The sequence below is a fragment of the Microcaecilia unicolor genome, chromosome 7, assembly GCF_901765095.1.
Source record: "Microcaecilia unicolor chromosome 7, aMicUni1.1, whole genome shotgun sequence".
NCBI lineage: Eukaryota > Metazoa > Chordata > Amphibia > Gymnophiona > Siphonopidae > Microcaecilia > Microcaecilia unicolor.
Genome location: NC_044037.1, coordinates 279,125,715 through 279,145,813, shown reverse-complemented (window position 1 = coordinate 279,145,813; position 20,099 = coordinate 279,125,715). Strand labels below are relative to the sequence as shown.

The following is a 20,099-nucleotide window of genomic DNA, read 5'->3' as shown; positions in this document are numbered from 1 at the left end:
GCTTGGCAGTTTGAGACTCTAGATTAACTGAGGCTTCAATCTCGCTGCAGATAGAGACACCCACTTTTCGCTCCAAAAGCCCAGGTAAATTCTCTTCCAGTGAAAGAGAGACACCTACTTAGTGGGAAATTGTTGACCACACAAGTCTTGAGGTCCATGGAGCACAGGCCGGAATGAGGATCCTTTGTTACGGGCCTTCTCTTTCTCTACCTTCAGGAGCTCAGCATAGATGCAGCTGCTCAGCAGCCATTTTGGCATGGCCCCTGGTCTTTGCATTTACTTATTTATTTACTGCAACTCACCACTGGAAAATTTTGTGCATTAAAATATTTTTTTGTACAATATTTGGTATACAGTTCCAAATCTGACTCCCAGCTCAGCTTTAATAAAGAGGGACCACTTTAAGAATACTGTATTTATATTCTTATTTTATTTCAAATTATTTTTATACCACAAGCCTGCAATACTATTGTATATTTATACATATGTATAGTTACATAGTTTTCTCATTTCTGCTTATCTGCACCTGGCTATATAAACACCTGGATCATAATGACCTATCAATCAAAGAAGAAATGAGACACTCTGGGAGAGAGGTTCACAGCCCCAGGGAGCAGGAATGAGAGGGAGGTATCACTCATCGAGACATCTGCAAGTCAACTACAGAATGACACTGAACAAGTTTTGAAAGAAGCCAAAGCTGCCTCTTACCCCCTGCAGGTCAGTATGGGGCTGGTGCTGATTAAGGCTTCAAACAAGTTTCACTCAGAGCTAGTTAAGTCCACTGCCACCAACTAAATAAAATGCTTTTGAATACTGGCCTGTATTGCATATGCCCATATCTCACAACTCTACCCTGGCACCAGCCAACCTCCAGCCCTTAGAACACCAACGCTTGTTCCATGGAAAAATATGCACCGTGTCGGTAGTGAAGGGGTGGCAATAAAAGTCACCCAGGGCAGTTCTATAACTAGGAACCAAGACGTAGGCGCCGCAGTGGGACAAGCTTAGTGTCAAATCCAAATTCAAATGGTTGAATTCCTTCCCTCCCTCCTCCGCCAAGAATCCTCCCTTGCACCATTTAAAGCTCTCCTCAAAGTCTTCCTCTTTCGTGAGGCCTTCAGTCTCTCCCATCGCAAATTTCTCAGCCCCTTTTTCGCCTCTCTGTTTTAGTATGTTGTGAACTGCGTAGTTGCCATGGACGGGAATTTTGCGGTACATCTAGCACTGGAAATAAATCCACAACAAAAAATGTAAATCCTAATATCAGTAGGAGTCAGAGTCGGAGTTGGAGCTGGAGTCAGACAGTAGAAAAATAGAGAAGCTGAAGTCGAAAGTTTGGTGTACCGACAACACAGCCCTGCTTGAGACGAGTCACAGCTCTTTTGAAGCTGATACACTTTTCAGGCAGAATTCCTGGTGTGGTTGTTGAGAAAGCACTGCAAAAATGCCTCGGATTTCAAAGGTACAGCTGAAGCTGATAGCCATCTAACCCTTATTACAGACGATAAATGGACTTTATAATCATGGAGGTGAAATACTTCAGGAAAGAATGTTCTTGATAAAGTGTTTTACTGAACAGTGAACACTTCAGTTACAAATTGCACCTACCTACGGCAATAAATTTGCACCGACCTGACAGGTGGCACAAGATAAGAACTTTTCCTCTCGTTTTGTTAAAACCAATCCACAACAGGTTTTAACCTTCGATAAGACCACAATGTCTTCCTGGCCACGCGCATCCTTCCGTGAGACTTTTTGTCTCGGCACAAAACAGGAGGTTCATTGACTTGAATATTATTCACCGCTCTCGAGCTGAAATCTCCCCATTCCAGCTACATTACGCCAAATGAAGAGCAAGAATGCATTCTTCTCCATCACTGTTAGGCCACATACATATGATTGACCTTCTGAAATAAAGAACTAATCACAGGTCTCTCATATTTCCTCCTGCTTTAAGAACCACGACAAAAAAAGCTGCAAAGCGAAGCAAGCTTCATCTTGTCTGGCTCTATTGTTTGGTGAGGTGATCTGTAGAAATCTCTCCTTAGCTATCGTCTTTGGGCACCTGGCAAGAATTCAGCCACATTACCATGCAGTAGAAAATGCTACAGAAGGACAAACATTAGCAGCAAAACATGAAGACAAAGTTGCAATCTTTTCAATTTTATGCTCAAGGTTTGGTGTCTCTCTCTGGACAGACTTATTGATAAGATCTACTGCACACTATCACCGGCCCTGCCAGAACATGTCATAGCAGTCTATTATTTTTGGCTTAGGTTTACATTAATCCCCCCTATTTCTCCATCTAGACTCATATGATATGTTGGTTACAACATAATATTATCTAAAACAAATAAACAACTCTTCTAACTGAGCATACGTCTGAGTCAAAAAGTCATTAAAAGTTAACTGAAGGATGCCAGAAAGAAGATTCTTCTAAAAATGAACATTATACTAGAAGGTAGATCTAAATAGAGACTTTCCCCTTCTATCAGAAGGCTAAACCCTGGCTATCATGGGACAGATGGAGGCAGGCGATGGTGCACCTAAAATATGGGGGGAAATCCCTGGATATTTGGGAACGAAGGCTCATGGTGCAAGACTGAGCTGGAAATACAAAGAGGCAGGAAGAAACAGCCAATAGGGGCCAACACCTAGAGCCGTTTATATAGTCAGTGGTGGCACTGACGGAAACTCCCACCCTTATAGTCCCAGGAGTTCCTAAGGTTTGGTGCCAGACAAGAGAATATTCTATTTGTGATAAACAAACATGTCTCATTTGCTGATTAGAGGGTCCAACGGGGGTAATTCTAGTACAGTATTTAGGTGCCTAGAGGACACCTAAGTGCCTACTTTCCTTTATAGAATACTCGTGTAACAGGTGAAATATGTGCCTATAATTTAGGAGTGAGCACTGATTCCAGCCACAGAGCTGATGTAACTGCTCACACCCGCACCTAAATGCCAGAAATGCGCGCATTACTTATGTATATTCTATAGGTTACATGTGTATGAGTCCCGTCCACTTTTATGATCTAAAATCCCGCTTATTACCTGAGTACAAGGGACATTGATCCAAAATTTGATTTAAGGTCAACTAGCTGCAAACACTCCCTCCCTCCCAATGGTAGGGCAGCTTCCAATTGAGATCTAATTGTCAGCGTATTTCTAAGCTGAGCTCTTTGGAATCTGCTGTATGATGGGGCTTTTGTTCTGTCCTGTCAATAACAACTGGCAGTGACGATGTCACTAGAAATGAGGCAATGGGCTCCTAGATTTAGATGTCCTACCTTCCTTGGGGTTAATTATGGCTTTGTGGCCTTTTATACCCATCCCCATCAATTTTAGTTTAAAGCCCTCTTTAGTACTTTAGCCAGCCTGTTGCTGAAGACACTTCTTCCCTTCCCTGACAGATGGCCACCATCACCGCTCAGTGCCTCTTGGAAAATCATCCCATGGTCTGTGAAATCAAAGCACTCTCGTCGGCACCAACCATGCAGCCACGCATTTATCTCCAAGATGCGAGCTTCTCTCATTCGACCTTTACCTTCCATAGGGAGAATCGATAAGAACTCCGCCCGTGCACCTAGATGTTTCACCCTCTGACCCAAAGCCACGAAGTCTCATACGATACGTTCTGTATCATTTGTGCCAACATGGATGAATAGCATAGGAGCGTGGTCCGTAGGCTTGATGAGTCTAGGCAATCTTTCCACAACATCGGGAATCTTGGCACCCGGCAGACGCACACCTCCCTGGACAACATATCCAGACGGCAGATGGGCGCTTCGGTACCCCTTAGAAGTGAATTTCCAACCACCACTACCTTTCTCTTTCTTTGGGCCAATTGTCCGGCTGTGATGGCATTTTTGGTCATTGTTTCCTCCTGTTTTTTAGATGTTTCTAGCTCTTCTACCTCCAGGGCTGTGAACCGATTCTTTAGCTGAATAGAAGGAGTTGGAGGATTGATCTTGTGGGACTTGGTGACCTGCTTCCAGCTGTGCTCTGTCTGCCCAAGATCTTCTCTCCCTTTGCTGGAAGTCCTCAATGTTTTGACCTGCGTCTCTGGGTCAAATTTCTGGTTGTCCCAGAGGTTTCTTAGCCTTACCACTTCTTCTCTTAGTTCTTGTACTTCTTTCACAAGGGACTCAATGTATGTACATTTATCACATGAAACCAGAATCTTGTCTTGGTCCAAGGGTTTGGTCTTGACAGTGGTAGAAGCTGTACTGAAAGAGTAGCTTTAGGGGTTCTTTGTTTCTTTACCATAGTTCCAAATGTAGGGGCTGTAGTACTTGTGATAATAAAATAGGTAGCCTGTCGCACAACTAGCTGTTATTCTCCTACTCCTGTTCTATGGGATATAGGGGGTAGGTAGTTAATGTGTAGTTTTAGGGTAAGAACTGAGAACCTGTTAAGATTTACTGTGTGGGGAAGGCTGGGGATATACTGTGCTAATGAACGGTTTACTTTTCAGAAGCAGTTGTAATTTGGGTGGAGTTAATTAGTGATAAGTAGTGTATTTAGGAAAGCTATATAGGAAGTGTCAGTCTTGGGGTGGGTGGGCTTAATGTAGCTTCCTCAACTCAGAAGGCTACTACTACTACTACTACTATTTAGCATTTCTATAGCGCTACAAGGCGTACGCAGCGCTGCACAAACATAGAAGAAAGACAGTCCCTGCTCAAAGAGCTTACAATCTAATAGACAAAAAATAAATAAAGTAAGCAAGTCAAATCAATTAATGTGAACGGGAAGGAAGAGAGGAGGGTAGGTGGAGGCGAGTGGTTACAAGTGGTTACGAGTCAAAAGCAATGTTAAAGAGGTCGGCTTTCAGTCTAGATTTAAAAGTGGCCAAGGATGGGGCAAGACGTAGGGGCTCAGGAAGTTTATTCCAGGCGTAGGGTGCAGCGAGACAGAAGGCGCGAAGTCTGGAGTTGGCAGTAGTGGAGAAGGGAACAGATAAGAAGGATTTATCCATGGAGCAGAGTGCACGGGAAGGGGTGTAGGGAAGGACAAGTGTGGAGAGATACTGGGGAGCAGCAGAGTGAGTACATTTATAGGTTAGTAGAAGAAGTTTGAACAGGATGCGAAAACGGATAGGGAGCCAGTGAAGGGTCTTGAGGAGAGGGGTAGTATGAGTAAAGCGACCCTGGCGGAAGACGAGACGGGCAGCAGTTTTGAACCGACTGGAGAGGGGAGAGGTGACTAAGTGGGAGGCCAGCAAGAAGCAGATTGCAGTAGTCTAAATGAGAGGCGACAAGGGTGTGGATGAGGGTTTTGGTAGAGTGCTCGGAAAGAAAGGGGCGGATTTTACGGATGTTGTAAAGAAAGGAACGACAGGTCTTGGCAATCTACTGGATATGAGCAGAGAAGGAGAGAGAAGAGTCAAAGATGACCCCAAGGTTTCGAGCTGAGGAGACAGGGAGAATGAGAGAGCCATCAACAGAAATAGAAAATGGGGGGAGCGGGGAGGTGGGTTTGGGGGGGAAATGAGAAGCTCGGTTTTGGTCATATTTAATTTCAGGTGGCGTTGAGACATCCAGGCAGCCCTGCAAGCTCTACTATTACCCTTGGCCGAATACCTCAAGCCTGCAGTTCACCTCTGAGCTCGGAGACAATTAAACTAACCTCGCCTCCGAAGTCCTAGACCATGGAGGGGAAAGAAAACTAAAAGGATTTTAGGACCCAGTAACCAGACAGATGGTAAGTACAAGTTACTAGTGGTTTATTTAAACCCAATTTGGGGTATGGAAAAAGTGATGTTCTTAACACATTAGGTTCTTTTGTAATATAAAAATACATCTATACATAAACTAATAACTTAATATTTTCTAACAGATACGGCAGTAGAACAACAACAGTGAAACCAACAGATAAGTATTAACCAAAGTATCGTATTTGTTCTCTCTCAATTTATAAATTTCCTTTATATTGTGTGTCTCAAGAATCAATTATTTTGAATTACTTTGTCTTTTAGGTGTGAACACCCAGATTCAGTCTCTACAACAGGTAAGTCAGATTAAACTGTGACCTTTCAGTGTCCTTTTTGCATAGGAGTGAAGACTTATCTTTGGCCCTTCTTTGAGATTCTTTGTTCTTCCCTCTTGTATGTTGGAGCTCAGGATCTTCTCTTTCAGTACAGGAACCTACTGCCTCACCCTTTAAATGAAATCAACAAAAAAACCTTCCTTCCTGACTAGCAGCAGGAACAGCACTAGCTGGGATTTAGGGATAACTGTGGCTTGCTAACTAACAAAATAAATAATAATTGTATAACCTTAAATAGTTTCTCTGTTCTTGTACTGAGTTCCCTAACTAAGGAAGGGAACTCAGTACAAGAACAGAGAAACTATTTAAGGTTCATTGGATCTTGTAGTCACACTGCTCACAGCAACTTGGTCTCTCCAAACTCATGCACTCTTCCACTCTAGTGCACCAGCATGTGAACACACATACTGCAAGCCCAACCTTAAGCTTGGAGACCAGTTTTCCTAGTGGCTTAACTGGGATTAATCCACTTGCATAAAATATCTTACAATCATTGGTGCCATCAAACTATACATACAGTGTATTTTTTATATGTTTAAACACACATTTAAATATATTTACAGACTTTTATCATAAATCTGTCAAAACTCTTATAAAACTAGAAATGTTCACTCAAAAAACAAATCCAACACTCAGAGCATTGGGGCAAGCCGCAGACAGCGCAGCTCCGTGCAGGAAGTCCAGAACCGCTTCTGGAGTCAGAGCACTGGCCACCAACAATCTCTGGGAGCTCAGAGCTTCCCCTGGACCCCAGGTAAAAATAAAAAAATAAATATAACCCACCGGGTTACATTAAACCTAAAACCTGTGGAATGTGTTTGCTGTAAAACCTATCTCTAGAACTGTATTAAGTCCCTTAAACTGGTTGGGATTAGGGGAAGACAAGGTTAAGAAATGCACCAGAATTGCCCAAAACCAGAGCTCTAAGATAGGGATAGCCAGAAATAAAGCCAGAACAAGTCTTATCTGTGAGTGTCCTTCAGGCAGGAGTCAAGAAAAGACCCGGTGGGGTTGCCTGCAGCTAACTCAACAGAAGCTTTAGCCACACCAAAGCTTACAAATTCTCTTACAAAAAAACAAAAAACAGGTGGGGGAGGGGGAGGGCCCAGCACACTTTTAGAAAGGAAAAGAGATCTAATACTTTCTGGCAGTTTTTAAATCTAGTTCTCAGATTAACAGATATCAATAAACCAGTTAGAACACAGCAAGCAAATCACAATATTAGCAGAGTAGATAAAACAGGTTTGTTTTTTTTTTTAAACATATAAATGCAGTGACAAGGACATACAAGGACTGAGAGGAGAGATGCCCAAAACCACAGCTCTAAGGTAGTGACAGTGGCGTAGGAAGGGTGGGGGGTGGTGGGGCGGTCCACCCCGGGTGCACACGCTGGGGGGGTGTCGGCTCGCTGGTTCTCTGCTCTTTCTGCCCCGGAACAAGTTACTTCCTGTTCCGGGGCAGAGAAAGCAGGGAAGCAGCAGAGCCGACGCAGCTCCCAGTGACGTGCACTGGGGGGCGGATCGGCCCTCCCGCCTGCCCCCCGCTGCAAGGTAGGGTGTGTTTCGGGGGGGTGCGCTCCGGAGGGGGGGTGCGTCGTGCCCTGCACCCGGGGGGGGGGGGGGTGCGCAGCGGCGACCCGCCCCGGGTGTCAGGCACCCTCGCTACGGCACTGGGTAGTGATAGCCAGAAATAAAGCCAGAACAAGTCTTATCTGTAAGTGTCCTTCAGGCAAGAGTCAAGAAAAGCTTGGGTGCATAAAGAGAGGCATGACCAGCAGGAAAAAGGAGGTGATAGTGCCGTTGTATAAGTCTCTAGTGAGGCCTCATTTGGAGTAGTGCGTGCAGTTCTGGAGACCGCACCTATGGAAAGATATAAACAGGATGGAGTCGGTCCAGAGAGCGGCTACGAAATTAGTAAGTGGTCTTGAATGCAAAAATTATAGGGACAGGCTTATGAACCTCAACATGTATACGCTGGAAGAGAGGAGGGAGAGAGGAGACATGATAGAAACGTTTAAATATCTCAAGGGCATTTATGTACAGGAAGAGAGCCTTTTTCAAATGAAGGAGCGCTCTGGAATGAAGGGGCATATGACAAAGATAAGAGGGAATAGGCTTAGGAGTAACCTAAGGAAGTATTATTTCACAGAAAAGGTGGTGGAGGCGTGGAATGGCCTCCCGGTGGAGGTGGTGGAGTCGAGGACTGTTTCAGAATTTAAAAAGGCATGGGATCAGCATGTGGGATCGCTTAGGAACAGGAAGAATTAGGGGTTACAGAGGATGGGCAGACTGGATGGGTCATATGGCCTTTATCTGCCGTCATGTTTCTATGTTTCTATTTAGATCATCACAATGCATTAGAGACGGCTAACATCTCTGCAGACAGACTCATTGGGAAACCCAGGGTTGACAAGCTACAGTAAACACACACCAGCTACAAACGAAACTATTTTTCCATCCCAGCTCTCTATAAACAACCAATCTACCCTGGACAATGGATCTAATTGAAAAGAACAACTGCGTGACATCACTGCATTCTTAAGAGTGTGGGAATCTATGTTTTGTTTCTGCAGGCTCACCAGTTGCGTGTCTCAGCTACCCACACATTCCCAGGGAAGAAAAGCTGCACTGCAGAATGCCATTCTGGGCTTTCATGCATCCTATACATTTACTGCGTGACAAATTCTGCCCCCAATTTACTATCTGAAGTATATAACTCAGTAGTAAATTATTCAAAAACGATTATGACATTAATTAGTGTGATATACCACATATTAATAATAAATGAGGAATATAAATCTAATTGTCTCTTCCTATGAATGAATATTTAAATACAAAATGAAGAGACTAATTTTCAATAATAAACACAATCTTGCATTTATCAATTATTGATCAAAGAAATATGTAAAATGTTGAAGTGAAATCTACTTATCTCAATCAGGTAAGTAGATTTCACTTCAACATTTTATAATATTGAAATCAAGACTGGTGCAATGATTAAATGAGGGGTTAACAGCCTTAATAGCATATTAGCTGTGACCACCGATGATCACTGAGCACCTTTCTCACACATACACACATTTCTTTGATCAATAATTGATAATTGTGTTTATTATTGAAAACTAGTAAAAAAGGCCCATTTCTGGGAGAGATGAAACGGGCGCTAGCAAGGTTGTGGTGTGGAGCGACGCTCATGTCTCCCGGCGCGTGCAGCCTCCCCAGCCATCGCCACCCATCGTCAGCGACCCAGCTGTCCCCCAACCCCCGGTTTATTATCGTGTTTATTATTGAAAACTAGTAAAAAAGGCCCATTTCTGGGAGAGATGAAACGGGCGCTAGCAAGGTTGTGGTGTGGAGCGACGCTCATGTTTCCCGGCGCGTGCAGCCTCCCCAGCCATCGCCACCCATCGTCAGCGACCCAGCTGTCCCCCACGCCCCCCAACCCCCGGTTTTGGTGTGCAGTGCGTGCAAACTCCCCACCCATCCGCACACATCGTCAGCGAGCCAGCTGTCCCCCAACCCCCGTGCAGGCACCGGGAGATTGCGTTTCCAGCCCCGGCACCCCATCCGCACGCATTGTCAGCGACCCAGCTATCTCGTGGTCAGCAACCCACCTGGCCCCGCCGCCCAGCGACCCATCTGGCCCCGAAACCCCCTGCGTGCTGTGTGATGCAGGTCCGTCTGAACCCTGGCCACCGAGGGGCAGGGGGACATCGCGTGTGCTCGTGGACTGTGCTCCACCCTCATTGTCATCACGTTTTCATGCGAGGGCGGGGCACAGGACGCCTCAAAGTTCTGGTTTTGAGCCATGGGCAAAAAGAATATCTCTGGCGCCTCACACTTCCAGTTTGTAGGCTTCATTTAGAACGTTGGGGTCGCAAATTATGTCCGGAAGGGGCGTGGTTGAGGGTGGGTCTATGAGTGACAGTGAGTGGTGCTTGAGTGAGAGTGAGTGAGCTGACAGCCTAGCCTTCACTGTTTCCCTCTTCTACAATAATATTTATTGGCTGTAGTCCACAATCAGGGGGGAGACTGATAGACACCATTCCTGAGAGCAGTGGCGTTCCTAGGCTGCCTGACACCCGGGGCGGATTGCCGATGCGTCCCCCCCCCCCCCCCGGCGAAATTACACCCTCCCCCCGGGTGCATTTTTACCTGCTGGGGGTGCCGCGCGCCTGTCGTCTCCGAGTCCGCTCGTTCCCTGCTGCTCCCTCTGCCTCGGAACAGGAAGTAACCTGTTCCACGCAGAGGGAGCAGCAGGGAAGGAACGAGCGGACTCGGCCAACAGGCGCGCGGCACCCCCCCCCAGCGGCGTGCACCAGGGGCGGACCGCCCCCCCCCCCCCCTTTGGTACGCTACTGCCTGAGAGGAGGAAGAGGAAACAGGAAAGAATAAAAGAAAATAGTGCACAAAAGATCATTTCAACTGAATCATTACTTTCTATGAGTCCACATTATAAGTCAATTTTAGGAACTCTTGCATTCAAAAAAGATCGAAGTTGCAAAGGTTCAAAAAAATGAAAGGTAGTATTATCTAACTGAAGAACACATTTACATGGAAACCTTAACTGAAATTTAGCACCCAAAGTCAAAGCTTCCTGTCGCTTAGATAGAAATTTCTTCCTTCTTTCCTGTGTCGATCTGGAGACATCCGGAAATATCTGAATCTTTTCTCCCATAAAGAGAACTGGAACCGATTGTCTCAGATAAACTCTTACCAAACCTCTTTATCTTGAGAAAATACAAAGGAGACCAGCAAGGTGGCCCGAAAGTCCACCTAATCTTGCGATCTCTCTAAAAGCGCTGAGACATCCAGACTATCAGATGACAAATTCACCCCGGCTTGGCCTTCCAACCTAGCTTCTCGAGCTAGTGAAGATGGCAAATAATAAAGTTTTCGTATTGGGGGAAGCCCATTCTCAGGATATTGAAGAACTTCTTTTAAGAATTTGTGAAATAAGTCCCTTGAGGTGCTATATTTAATAGAAGGAAAGTTTAATATTCTCAAATTCAATCATCTAGCTCCATTTTCTAAGTTCTCCAGCTTACGATGAACAGCACCAGCATTCTGTAATAATTTACATTCCACCTCTTTAACTGGGGATAAAGATGTTTCATAATTTTTCATATTTGACTCCTGACGGACTAGTCGAGATTGAAGCGATTCTATCATTGAGGTATTCGACTTTCTATTGGAGATAAAAGTAAGACAAACCTTGTGCAGGGATTCCATTGCCGACCATAAGGTCTCCAATGCTACCTTTGCTGGTCTCTCCAACGGCTGCAGGGCTGCCTCAGGGCTAGGCCGCATTTCAACCCCCATCAGCGTTCCAGGTGTTGCCTCTAGCCCAGCCAAATTCTGCCCAGCTTCCAAAGGGGTAACTAAGAGGCTTTGATTTTCAGGAGAAACTCACTCTTGAAGCATCGCAGTAACATGGGAAGAGCCTTCCTTAGCTCGTCCAGAGACCCCGACTTCCAAGGGCTCGACGGGTGTTCCTTCCACCATGCTCTTCGCTTCTAGAGCCTGCCTCTCTGGACTGCATGGGCTAAGTGAAACCTCACTTTCCTGACCGGGACTCCTCTCTGTGCCGGTCAAAGGAGCGCCCCTGGGTGCAGTTGGCGTTGCATATGCTATAATCGGTAACTGACGAAGAGTAGGGTCCGTAGAGGGTAAGGAGGAACCTCCTCTAATCTTTCCCTTTGGCATTATTAATTCAAGAAATAATACTTAAAAGAAAAAGGAATCTCCAGAACTCAGCATAGCACGTCTGGTCTTGGAGCCATCTTGGTCAGTCCCCTCGGCCAAATTGGTATTTTTGAAATCAATTTTTAGACATTCAAATCACAAGGGGGTGTGACAGGGGCGTGTTAAGGGTGGGATCTGGGTGTTCCTAACACTTAGATGTTTTTCTGCCATAATGGAACAAAACAAAAACATCCAGGGCTATAAGTTGGACGTTTTAGTCTGTTTTATTTACAAATAAGCCACAAAAAGTGCCCTAACTGACCAGATGACTACTGGAGGGAATCAGGAATGACCTCCTCTTACTCCCCCAGTAGTCATTAACCCCCTCCCACCCACCCCATAATGTGACTTTGAGAATTGAGCACGTTAGCCATTATGAAATTTTAAAGAAAAAAGGAAAAATATGTGCCATGATTAAAACAAAAGGGCATAGAAAGACATGATTGGTCCGTGACAATCCGATGAAAAAAAAATGAACACATTATAAAATTTAACTATCACTGTTTGAAAAATTATTTCGTGATTTCATTTTTGGTTTGAAGGATTATTGTTTTGTTTACCAGTCTTCACCCTGACAGTGGCAGCAGCACTCATAGGCTGCCTGTGGCCTGCACTGGGATTTCCTCTCTGAACCATCCCTCCCCTTCTGCCGCAACTTCCTGTTTTATGAGGGGTGGAGCGGTTCAGAGAGGAAGTCCCGGTGCAGGCCACAGGCAGCCTATGAGTGCCGCTGCCACTGCCTGGGCAAAGACTACAGCAGAGATGGTTTTAAGGTACCAGGGGAGGCGCAGGGGAGATGGGGCGCAGAGAAGATGCACCCCTTGTAAAAAAATGTCCTGGCTATGCTACTGCATGGTGTACCATTTCCTAAGGCAGGACTCTCAAACTGAAGCTCACAGGATGCACTGTGACAGGGGAATGTGAGATGTTTGGTCTGATGCGACTACAGTACCTGTACTACAATCAAACATATAAATGGCAAGTGACCGACTCACCTGCAAATGCGCAGTAGAGACTTCCCTCTCTGTCCCGCCCTTGCGTCAAGACGTGATGACGTCAGAGGGCGGAACAGAGAGGGAAACGGAGTCAGACTGTCGGACACTGCCGCCTGGAAACGAACATTGCGCGCACCTACCTCCACTCTCCCCCCATCCCCGCCGCCGCTCCCGCCCCCCTCTGTATCGGGCCCCCTGCACTGACCTGACAGCGCCTCTCACCTCCATGTGGTCAGTGCAGGGGGCCCGGCACGGAGGGGGGAGGGAGCGGCGGCGAGGAGGGTAGCTGGAAATCTCGCCCGTTTTAACGGGCTTAACGGCTAGTTTCTTTAGAAAAGTACATTTCACCCTTGAATTTTTTTTTTTTTTTATGAGAAGTTTAGGCTAAAAATATTCGTCGGCAAGAACTAGGAGGAGATGACACCTAAAATATAAGTACATAAGTAATGCCATACTGGGAAAAGACCAAGGGTCCATCGAGCCCAGCATCCTGTCCACGACAGCGGCCAATCCAGGCCAAGGGCACCTGGCAAGCTTCCCAAACATACAAACATTCTATACATGTTATTCCTGGAATTTTGGAGTTTTCCAAGTCCGTTTAGTAGCGGTTTATGGACTTGTCCTTTAGGAAACCGTCCAACCCCTTTTTAAACTCTGCTAAGCTAACCGCCTTCACCACTTTCTCCGGCAACGAATTCCAGAGTTTAAGAAACCATTGTTCCAAATGATCAGTCAAGAGAATTTCCACTAGATAAGTTCCAGAGGGAATAAGAGTCCTATCCATTCACACACATGAGATTGTAGTGGTATCTTTCACATTGAGGGGACTGAGTTTAGTTTAGTTTATTGATCATTTGCTTAATCGCCCTTCCAATGAAATCAAAGAGGTGCACAATCTAAAAGGAAAGGAACTACAAAATCCAAACAGAAAAGAATAGAATGAAAAGAAAAAAAGAGAAAGACATACACACACGAAGAAAACACAACAACAAAGTACTTCATCACTACGCTATCGAAATTACTGACTTCCTAGGTCCGTAAAATTAGGGGAATGCCAGGGAGGGAGCATAGGAGTCAAAATCCTTCAGGATGGTAACTCTACGGCATCACTACTTTCCATCCCGTTTCAGTCTATCCCCCTTGGAACCAAATACTGAAGAAAACAGGAGGGAGGACAAAACACAGTCCAGGAATAGTCACGGAATAGCGTGTGGAGACTTAGGCCATTCCGATTAGTGCTGAAAAGAGAGTACGAGTTGAGCATGTCGGTGAAGAAAAAAGAAAACAAATCAAAGTCTCCAATGACACTGCCTATGTATGTACACGTCAGGCTGAGGGTACTGCAAACTTACCAGGCCGCAGACTGATGGAAATATTCTGAGGAATTATTTGAATGACGTCAGCATGAGCAGTGCCGGAACCCTTACTACTCAGGGGAAGGTCCTTCACTATGCTTATGCTGCTGACGGGATTCTCGATAAACTCTTTCGTGCAACCTTTCCTGAGCAGGTTCTCCACATGGTCGCACCTCGATGTGATGGATTTGATGCCGTCCACTTCCTAGGAGAGAAGAAAGAGGAACATGAGTGAATGAGCACCTGTACTGTATTGTTTTAACAGATGACTAACAAGAACAAAACCTGAAAAGAGAGGCTTCAGTGAGCGGGAATTAAAGGTAAAAATCCACAATGAAAGGATTCCACAGTTAAAGTGGACAACTGAAATGAGCTCAATAATAAACCCTACTAACCTGAGTTTCTTCCCTAAGAGTGGGGCACGTAAGGCCACAGTTAGAGACCACAATGATACAAAAGATCTGTTTTTAAATAGCCATTGAGCCATCAGAATAATCAGCTCAGTCTGGCTGGTTGTCTTTAGGAGAATTTTGAGCTGAGTCTATCCGGTTAGATTTACCACACTCAACCCGGACTGCCTGAGCATATCCAGATAGTGATCAAAATCGGTGGTTGTTGGTTAATAAAAAAAAACAATAAGACCTCAAAAAGCCTGCAATCCCCCCTCAAGGCTTTAAAAAAAAACGAAGCCAGTATCTTTAACCCTCTGCTTCTTGATTCCCAGAAGAAAAAATATGTGCCGCTTCCGAGCCTCATTATTGTAAAAAAAAAAAAAAAAGAAAAAGAAAAAAAATTCCCCCTCTCTACCTCCGCCATGCTTACAAAAAGTAGCGTCCATCATTTCCCTCCTCCTCCTCCTAAGAACCACCCTCACCACACAGAATCCCGAAGAGCCCCTGAAGCAGAGGAGGAGTACGGCACAGTCCTACCTGAAAATCTTGCGTGGCCTTTTTTTTTTTTTGCAGTTCATGTGCTTATGTACTATTAGCACGTGGCACCTGCAAAAAGTTTACATGAGAGCGCTTACTGTCTCCTGTTTAGGAGGCACTAAGGGCTCCTGCATTAATCCTGCGTTAACTAATGAGAACGCATTAACAGTCCCTTTTACTAAGGTGCGATAGGCCTAACACGGGCCTACTGCGCGCAGACAGCACTACCGTGGAATGAACGGAGGCGTCCTGCAGTAGTTTCCCATTCAGCGTGCTAATCCTGCACTGGAAAACATTTTTTTATTTTCCAGCACGAGAAGCATGCCCATGGGCGGAGAGCAAGCGTGCCAGCGCTAACTGGGTAGTGTGGGCACATTATGCATGCTACCCAATTAGCGTGGGAGCCCTTACCGCCTCCTAAATAGGTTGTGGTAAGGGATGGTAATGGCCATGCGCTAATGGAGAAATCAGTGCATGGCCATTATGAAAAAGTATGGCAGGGCAGCCATTTTACCACCACGCTAAAAGGCCGCAGCGTGTGGAAAATCCACATGCTGACACCAGCAGCACAGCCACTTTTTAGAACGGCTTGGTATGAGGACCCCTAACTGGTTAACACTTCCTCGCCCACTCTTTGCCTATGACACACCCCCTCAATAAAATAATTTCCAAAAATAATCAATGTGTGCTTAGAATGCACAAACAGGCAAAATAATGTACAGTATAACGCTTTAACGTGTTTTGCAGCAGCCTGTTTTTTCCATGCTACGTGCGTGCTAGGGCTTAACACCCTTTAGTAAAAGTGCCATTACAACTGAGAGTCACCTGAAACGGTTCATTTATTCGCTGCACTCTCGGTGAACGGACCAGCTCATGTCTTTATTTAGCCAGTTGGCCTGCTCAGTTTTGGAAGACTCTGACCTTACTGGCTATTCCTTACATAGGGCCCCTTTTAGTAAACTGCGGCAAAAAGGGGCTGGCGCTGGCATCAGACCATGTTTTACATGTGCGCCGAGCAGGGGCATAGCCAGACCTCGGTGGGAGGGGGCCAGCACCCGAGGTGGGGGGGCACTGTTTAGCCGCCGACCCCCCCTCCCCCGCTGCCGCAACCGCAACACCCCCCCCCCCCCCCGCCGTGCCCCGCCACCACATCAGGTACCTTGTTTGCTGGCGGGGGTCCCCAATCCCCGCCAGCCGAAGAGTCTTCTTCAGCGCCGGTCGACTCCAGCGCCTTCGTTGTGTGATCTTCTGTTTCTGATGCCTTATGTCCTGCACAGGGTTACATGCACGGTGCAGGACGTAAGGCGTCAGAAACAGATGATCACACAACAAAGGCACCAGAGTCGACCAGCGCTGAAGAAGACTCTTCAGCTGGCGGAGTTTGGGGACCCCCGCCAGCAAACAAGGTATCTTATGCGGCGGCAGGGCACGGGGTGGGCTGGTGGCGGCGGCAGAGGGGTCAGATGTAGAGGGGGCCAGGGCGTAATCTGTGGGGGTCCATGCCCCCGTGGCCCCACGTAGCTACACCCCTGGCGCTGAGGCCCCCTTTTACCGCAGCTGGTAAAAGGGAGGCCTCGCTTTCCTACAGGAAATGTCCGGGCGGCAAATAAAGCTTTTGCCGCATAGCCATTTTTTTTTGGGGGGGGGGGGTCCTTACTGCCACCCACTGAGGTGGTGGTGAGGGCTCCCGCGTTAACCCAGCGGTAACCGGGCAGCGCAGTGCACTGCCCGATTACCACCGGGTACACTCTGACACTACAAATATAAATACATCTTTTGTAGCACCACAAATGGTGGAGCGCTAGGGATGGGAAGTACCACCCGGCTGCTGCAGTAGCCCAGCGGTACTTCCTGAATAACGAGCGGAAGGCCCGCATTGGGCTTAGCACCGCTTAGTAAAAAGAGCCCTGGACCCTTCACGTTTGACATCATTCATATCCTCTAAAAGAACAGTTGGAGTTTAAATAAATATTATTTTCTGTCCTGTGTTTATGCTCATTAACCTTAGTAATTATTTCCATTTGAATTTCCTGTAATTGGAATCTTGGATTTGTCTATTTGTGGACTTGAGTGTTAGAACTTTCTTTATTATGTTATTTCTTTGAAATCTGGATTTATGTCAACACTTTGCTGAATCAAGAGTATAATCTTGCATTAAAATGTAAAATTGCAAAAAAAAAAAAAAAAAAAAAAAAGAGCCCTTAGCTGGATAGATCAATTTAAATATTGAGCTCGAAATCGCTAACAGACTGATTAAGGTCTTTTCTCATTAAACTGAGAATAGGAGAAAGGCCTTTCTTTGTGGATCAGATCCTAAATCAGGATAAGAAAGACAAAGTTCCTTGATAATTTCAGAGCAAGGAAACTACAGTTAAGATTTTGCTATGCATTCCTGGTCACGGGCCAGAGCTCAAGTAGACTTTTCACACTCTTGTTCCTCGTTATGTTCTTTAGTGGACAACTAACATCCAAAAATTTCTGTGTCTGGAACAGGGGCGTATCTGGACTCCGGCGGTAGGGGGGGCCAGAGCCAGAGGGAGGGGGCACATTTTAGCCCCCCCCCCCCGCCGCCGCCACCGCCGCCGCCGAGCCCCCACCGCCGAGCCCCCACCGCCACCAATGACTCCACCCCCCTCCCGCCGCCAACCCTCCCCCGCTGCCGTTCTTACTTTTGCTGGCGGGGGACCCCAACCCCCGCCAGCAGAGGTCTGCTTCCACCTGCCGCAAAAACTTCTTCTTCAGCCGGCGGGGGACCCCAAACCCCCGCCAGCCGCCCCGCGGTGTTTAAAATTCATCTTCGGCCTCCGTGGCCGTGCTGCTGTGATAGGCGCTGTTGAAATCCACTTCGGAGTCTGACGTCGTTGTACGTTTTACGTGCTGCGACGTCAGACTCCGAAGTGGATTTCAACAGCGCCTATCACAGCAGCACGGCCACGGAGGCCGAAGATGAATTTTAAACACCGCGGGGCGGCTGGCGGGGGTTTGGGGTCCCCCGCCGGCTGAAGAAGAAGTTTTTACGGCAGCGGCAGGTGGAAGCAGACCTCGGCTGGCGGGGGTTGGGGTCCCCCGCCAGCAAAAGTAAGAACGGCAGCGGGGGAGGGTTGATGGCGGTAGGGGGGTCCAGGGCAAAATCTGCGGGGGCCCAGGCCCCTGAGGCCCCACGCAGATACGCCCCTGGTCTGGAAGAGACTCCATAAGAAGATGGATTTGATAGGACAGCCCAAAGAGACCAATGTAGAACAACCAGTGAACTGTAGGCTCTTACATTCCTTCCCCCTCCTATTTTATAAAAATACTAATTAGACTCCTGAACTAAAATAAGAGGCAGCATCTCCTCTTGCAAAGAAGCAGCCTGTGATATGCTGACATCACTCCATGTCAATGACTTTTATAGGCAGGGAAACTAGGACGAAAGTGTGAATCTCACCACCAATTCCTAATTAACTCCACAGGCAAAAAAAGTTTTGTTTAGTTTTCTGAAAATTTGTTTTCTCAATTTTCTTTTTTTGGTTTGCTTCACACATTTGGTGTAATGAAACTTTAACATGCATTAGAACTTTTTAACTTGTACGAATCTACTGAATGCATGCGAATTTGTATATTAATGCACATTAAACCGTTATGTACAAAAGTAGTATTCCCCCCCCCCCCCCCCAAAAAAAAAAAAAAAAATTTCCCCCAAAAAATCTCTGGAAATAATTCAAAAAAGTTATTTAACCAGAGCCAAATTTATTAGGAGATCTGTAAGTGAAGGAATTGACCCAGAATCTCTCCATGCAAATAATTAATCTAAAAAATAAATTTTTGTTTATAGAGAACATCTCTATAAACAAAAATTTATTTTTTAGATTAATTATTTGCATGGAGAGATTCTGGGTCAATTCCTTCCTTAAACCGTTATGCATGTAACAAACTGAATGCACACTAAGGAATGCACATCCCTAGTACCAGGAACCATACTTCACACTGGAGTTCATGAATGAAACTGGGCCTTACCACTCTGTGAAATATGGTTACAAAGACATCTTTAAACAATTTTATGAAAACAAGTTTGAAAAAAAAAAACCCTGTAAAGTATGCAAATAATTTATGGAGGCTGACACTTGTGTGATGGTTTCTTGGCAGACTATTCGTGGGGTAGTTTGCCGCTGCCTTCCCCAGTCATCTTTACCTCCTCCCCCCCCTCCCGAAGTAAGGCTGGATACTCGTGTACTGACTAAAACTAGATGGATGGCTAAGTTGGCCAGAGTCCAGCTATCTGACAGAAATCCCAGAGCAGGATTCAAATTCAGGTTGTGGGTGCAGAATGCAAGGTGGTTAGCTTGGCAGACTTTAAAAAGGGGTTAGACGGTTTCCTAAAGGACAAGTCCATAAACCACTACTAAATGGACTTGAGACATGCGAACTCCCCACATGTATCCAAAACTGTCTTAAAATGTTCTGTTGTTATATTACTATCATGTTTTTCATTATCACGTAACCCAAAATCCTTCTGTAATACCAAACGTCTATTCTCTTCTTATTTCCACTATTCATGATGTATTGTAAGCCACATTGAACCTGCAAAGAGGTGGGAAAATGTGGGATACAAATGCAATAAATAAAATAAATAAAAAATCCACAATTCCAGGAATAACATGTATAGAATGTTTGTACGTTTGGGAAGCTCGCCAGGTGCCCTTGGCCTGGATTGGCCACTGTCTGGGCTCGATGGACCCTTAGTCTTTTCCCAGTGTGGCATTACTTATGTACTTACGATTGCACCATGAGGCTTTTAAAGGGTAAAGATAAAGGGTCATGGATTTGATATACCATCTTTCTGTGGTACAACCAAAGCAGTTTATATTTATTATACGCAGGTACTTTCTCTGTCCCTAGTGGGCTCACAATCCAAGCCCCCTGTTTACATAGCCATGTGGCAATGCCGACGCAGCCCATTCAAGTCCTACAGTCTACCTATTACATTGTTCATAAATCCTACTGGACGCCTGTAAAGCTTGCTAAAGCATACCCAAGTGTTTC

At 45.9% G+C, this 20,099-nt stretch overlaps 1 protein-coding gene across 1 annotated transcript in view; it reads right to left on the bottom strand.

Moving 5' to 3' along the window:
• Window positions 1-20,099, bottom strand: part of ITGB5 (integrin subunit beta 5) — a 210,964-nt gene that overhangs the window by 151,282 nt on the left and 39,583 nt on the right. Inside the window, exon 3 of the mRNA XM_030209136.1 lies at window positions 14,146-14,353. Coding sequence (XP_030064996.1) covers window positions 14,146-14,353 — 208 coding nt within the window. The remainder of the gene's footprint in view (window positions 1-14,145; window positions 14,354-20,099) is intronic.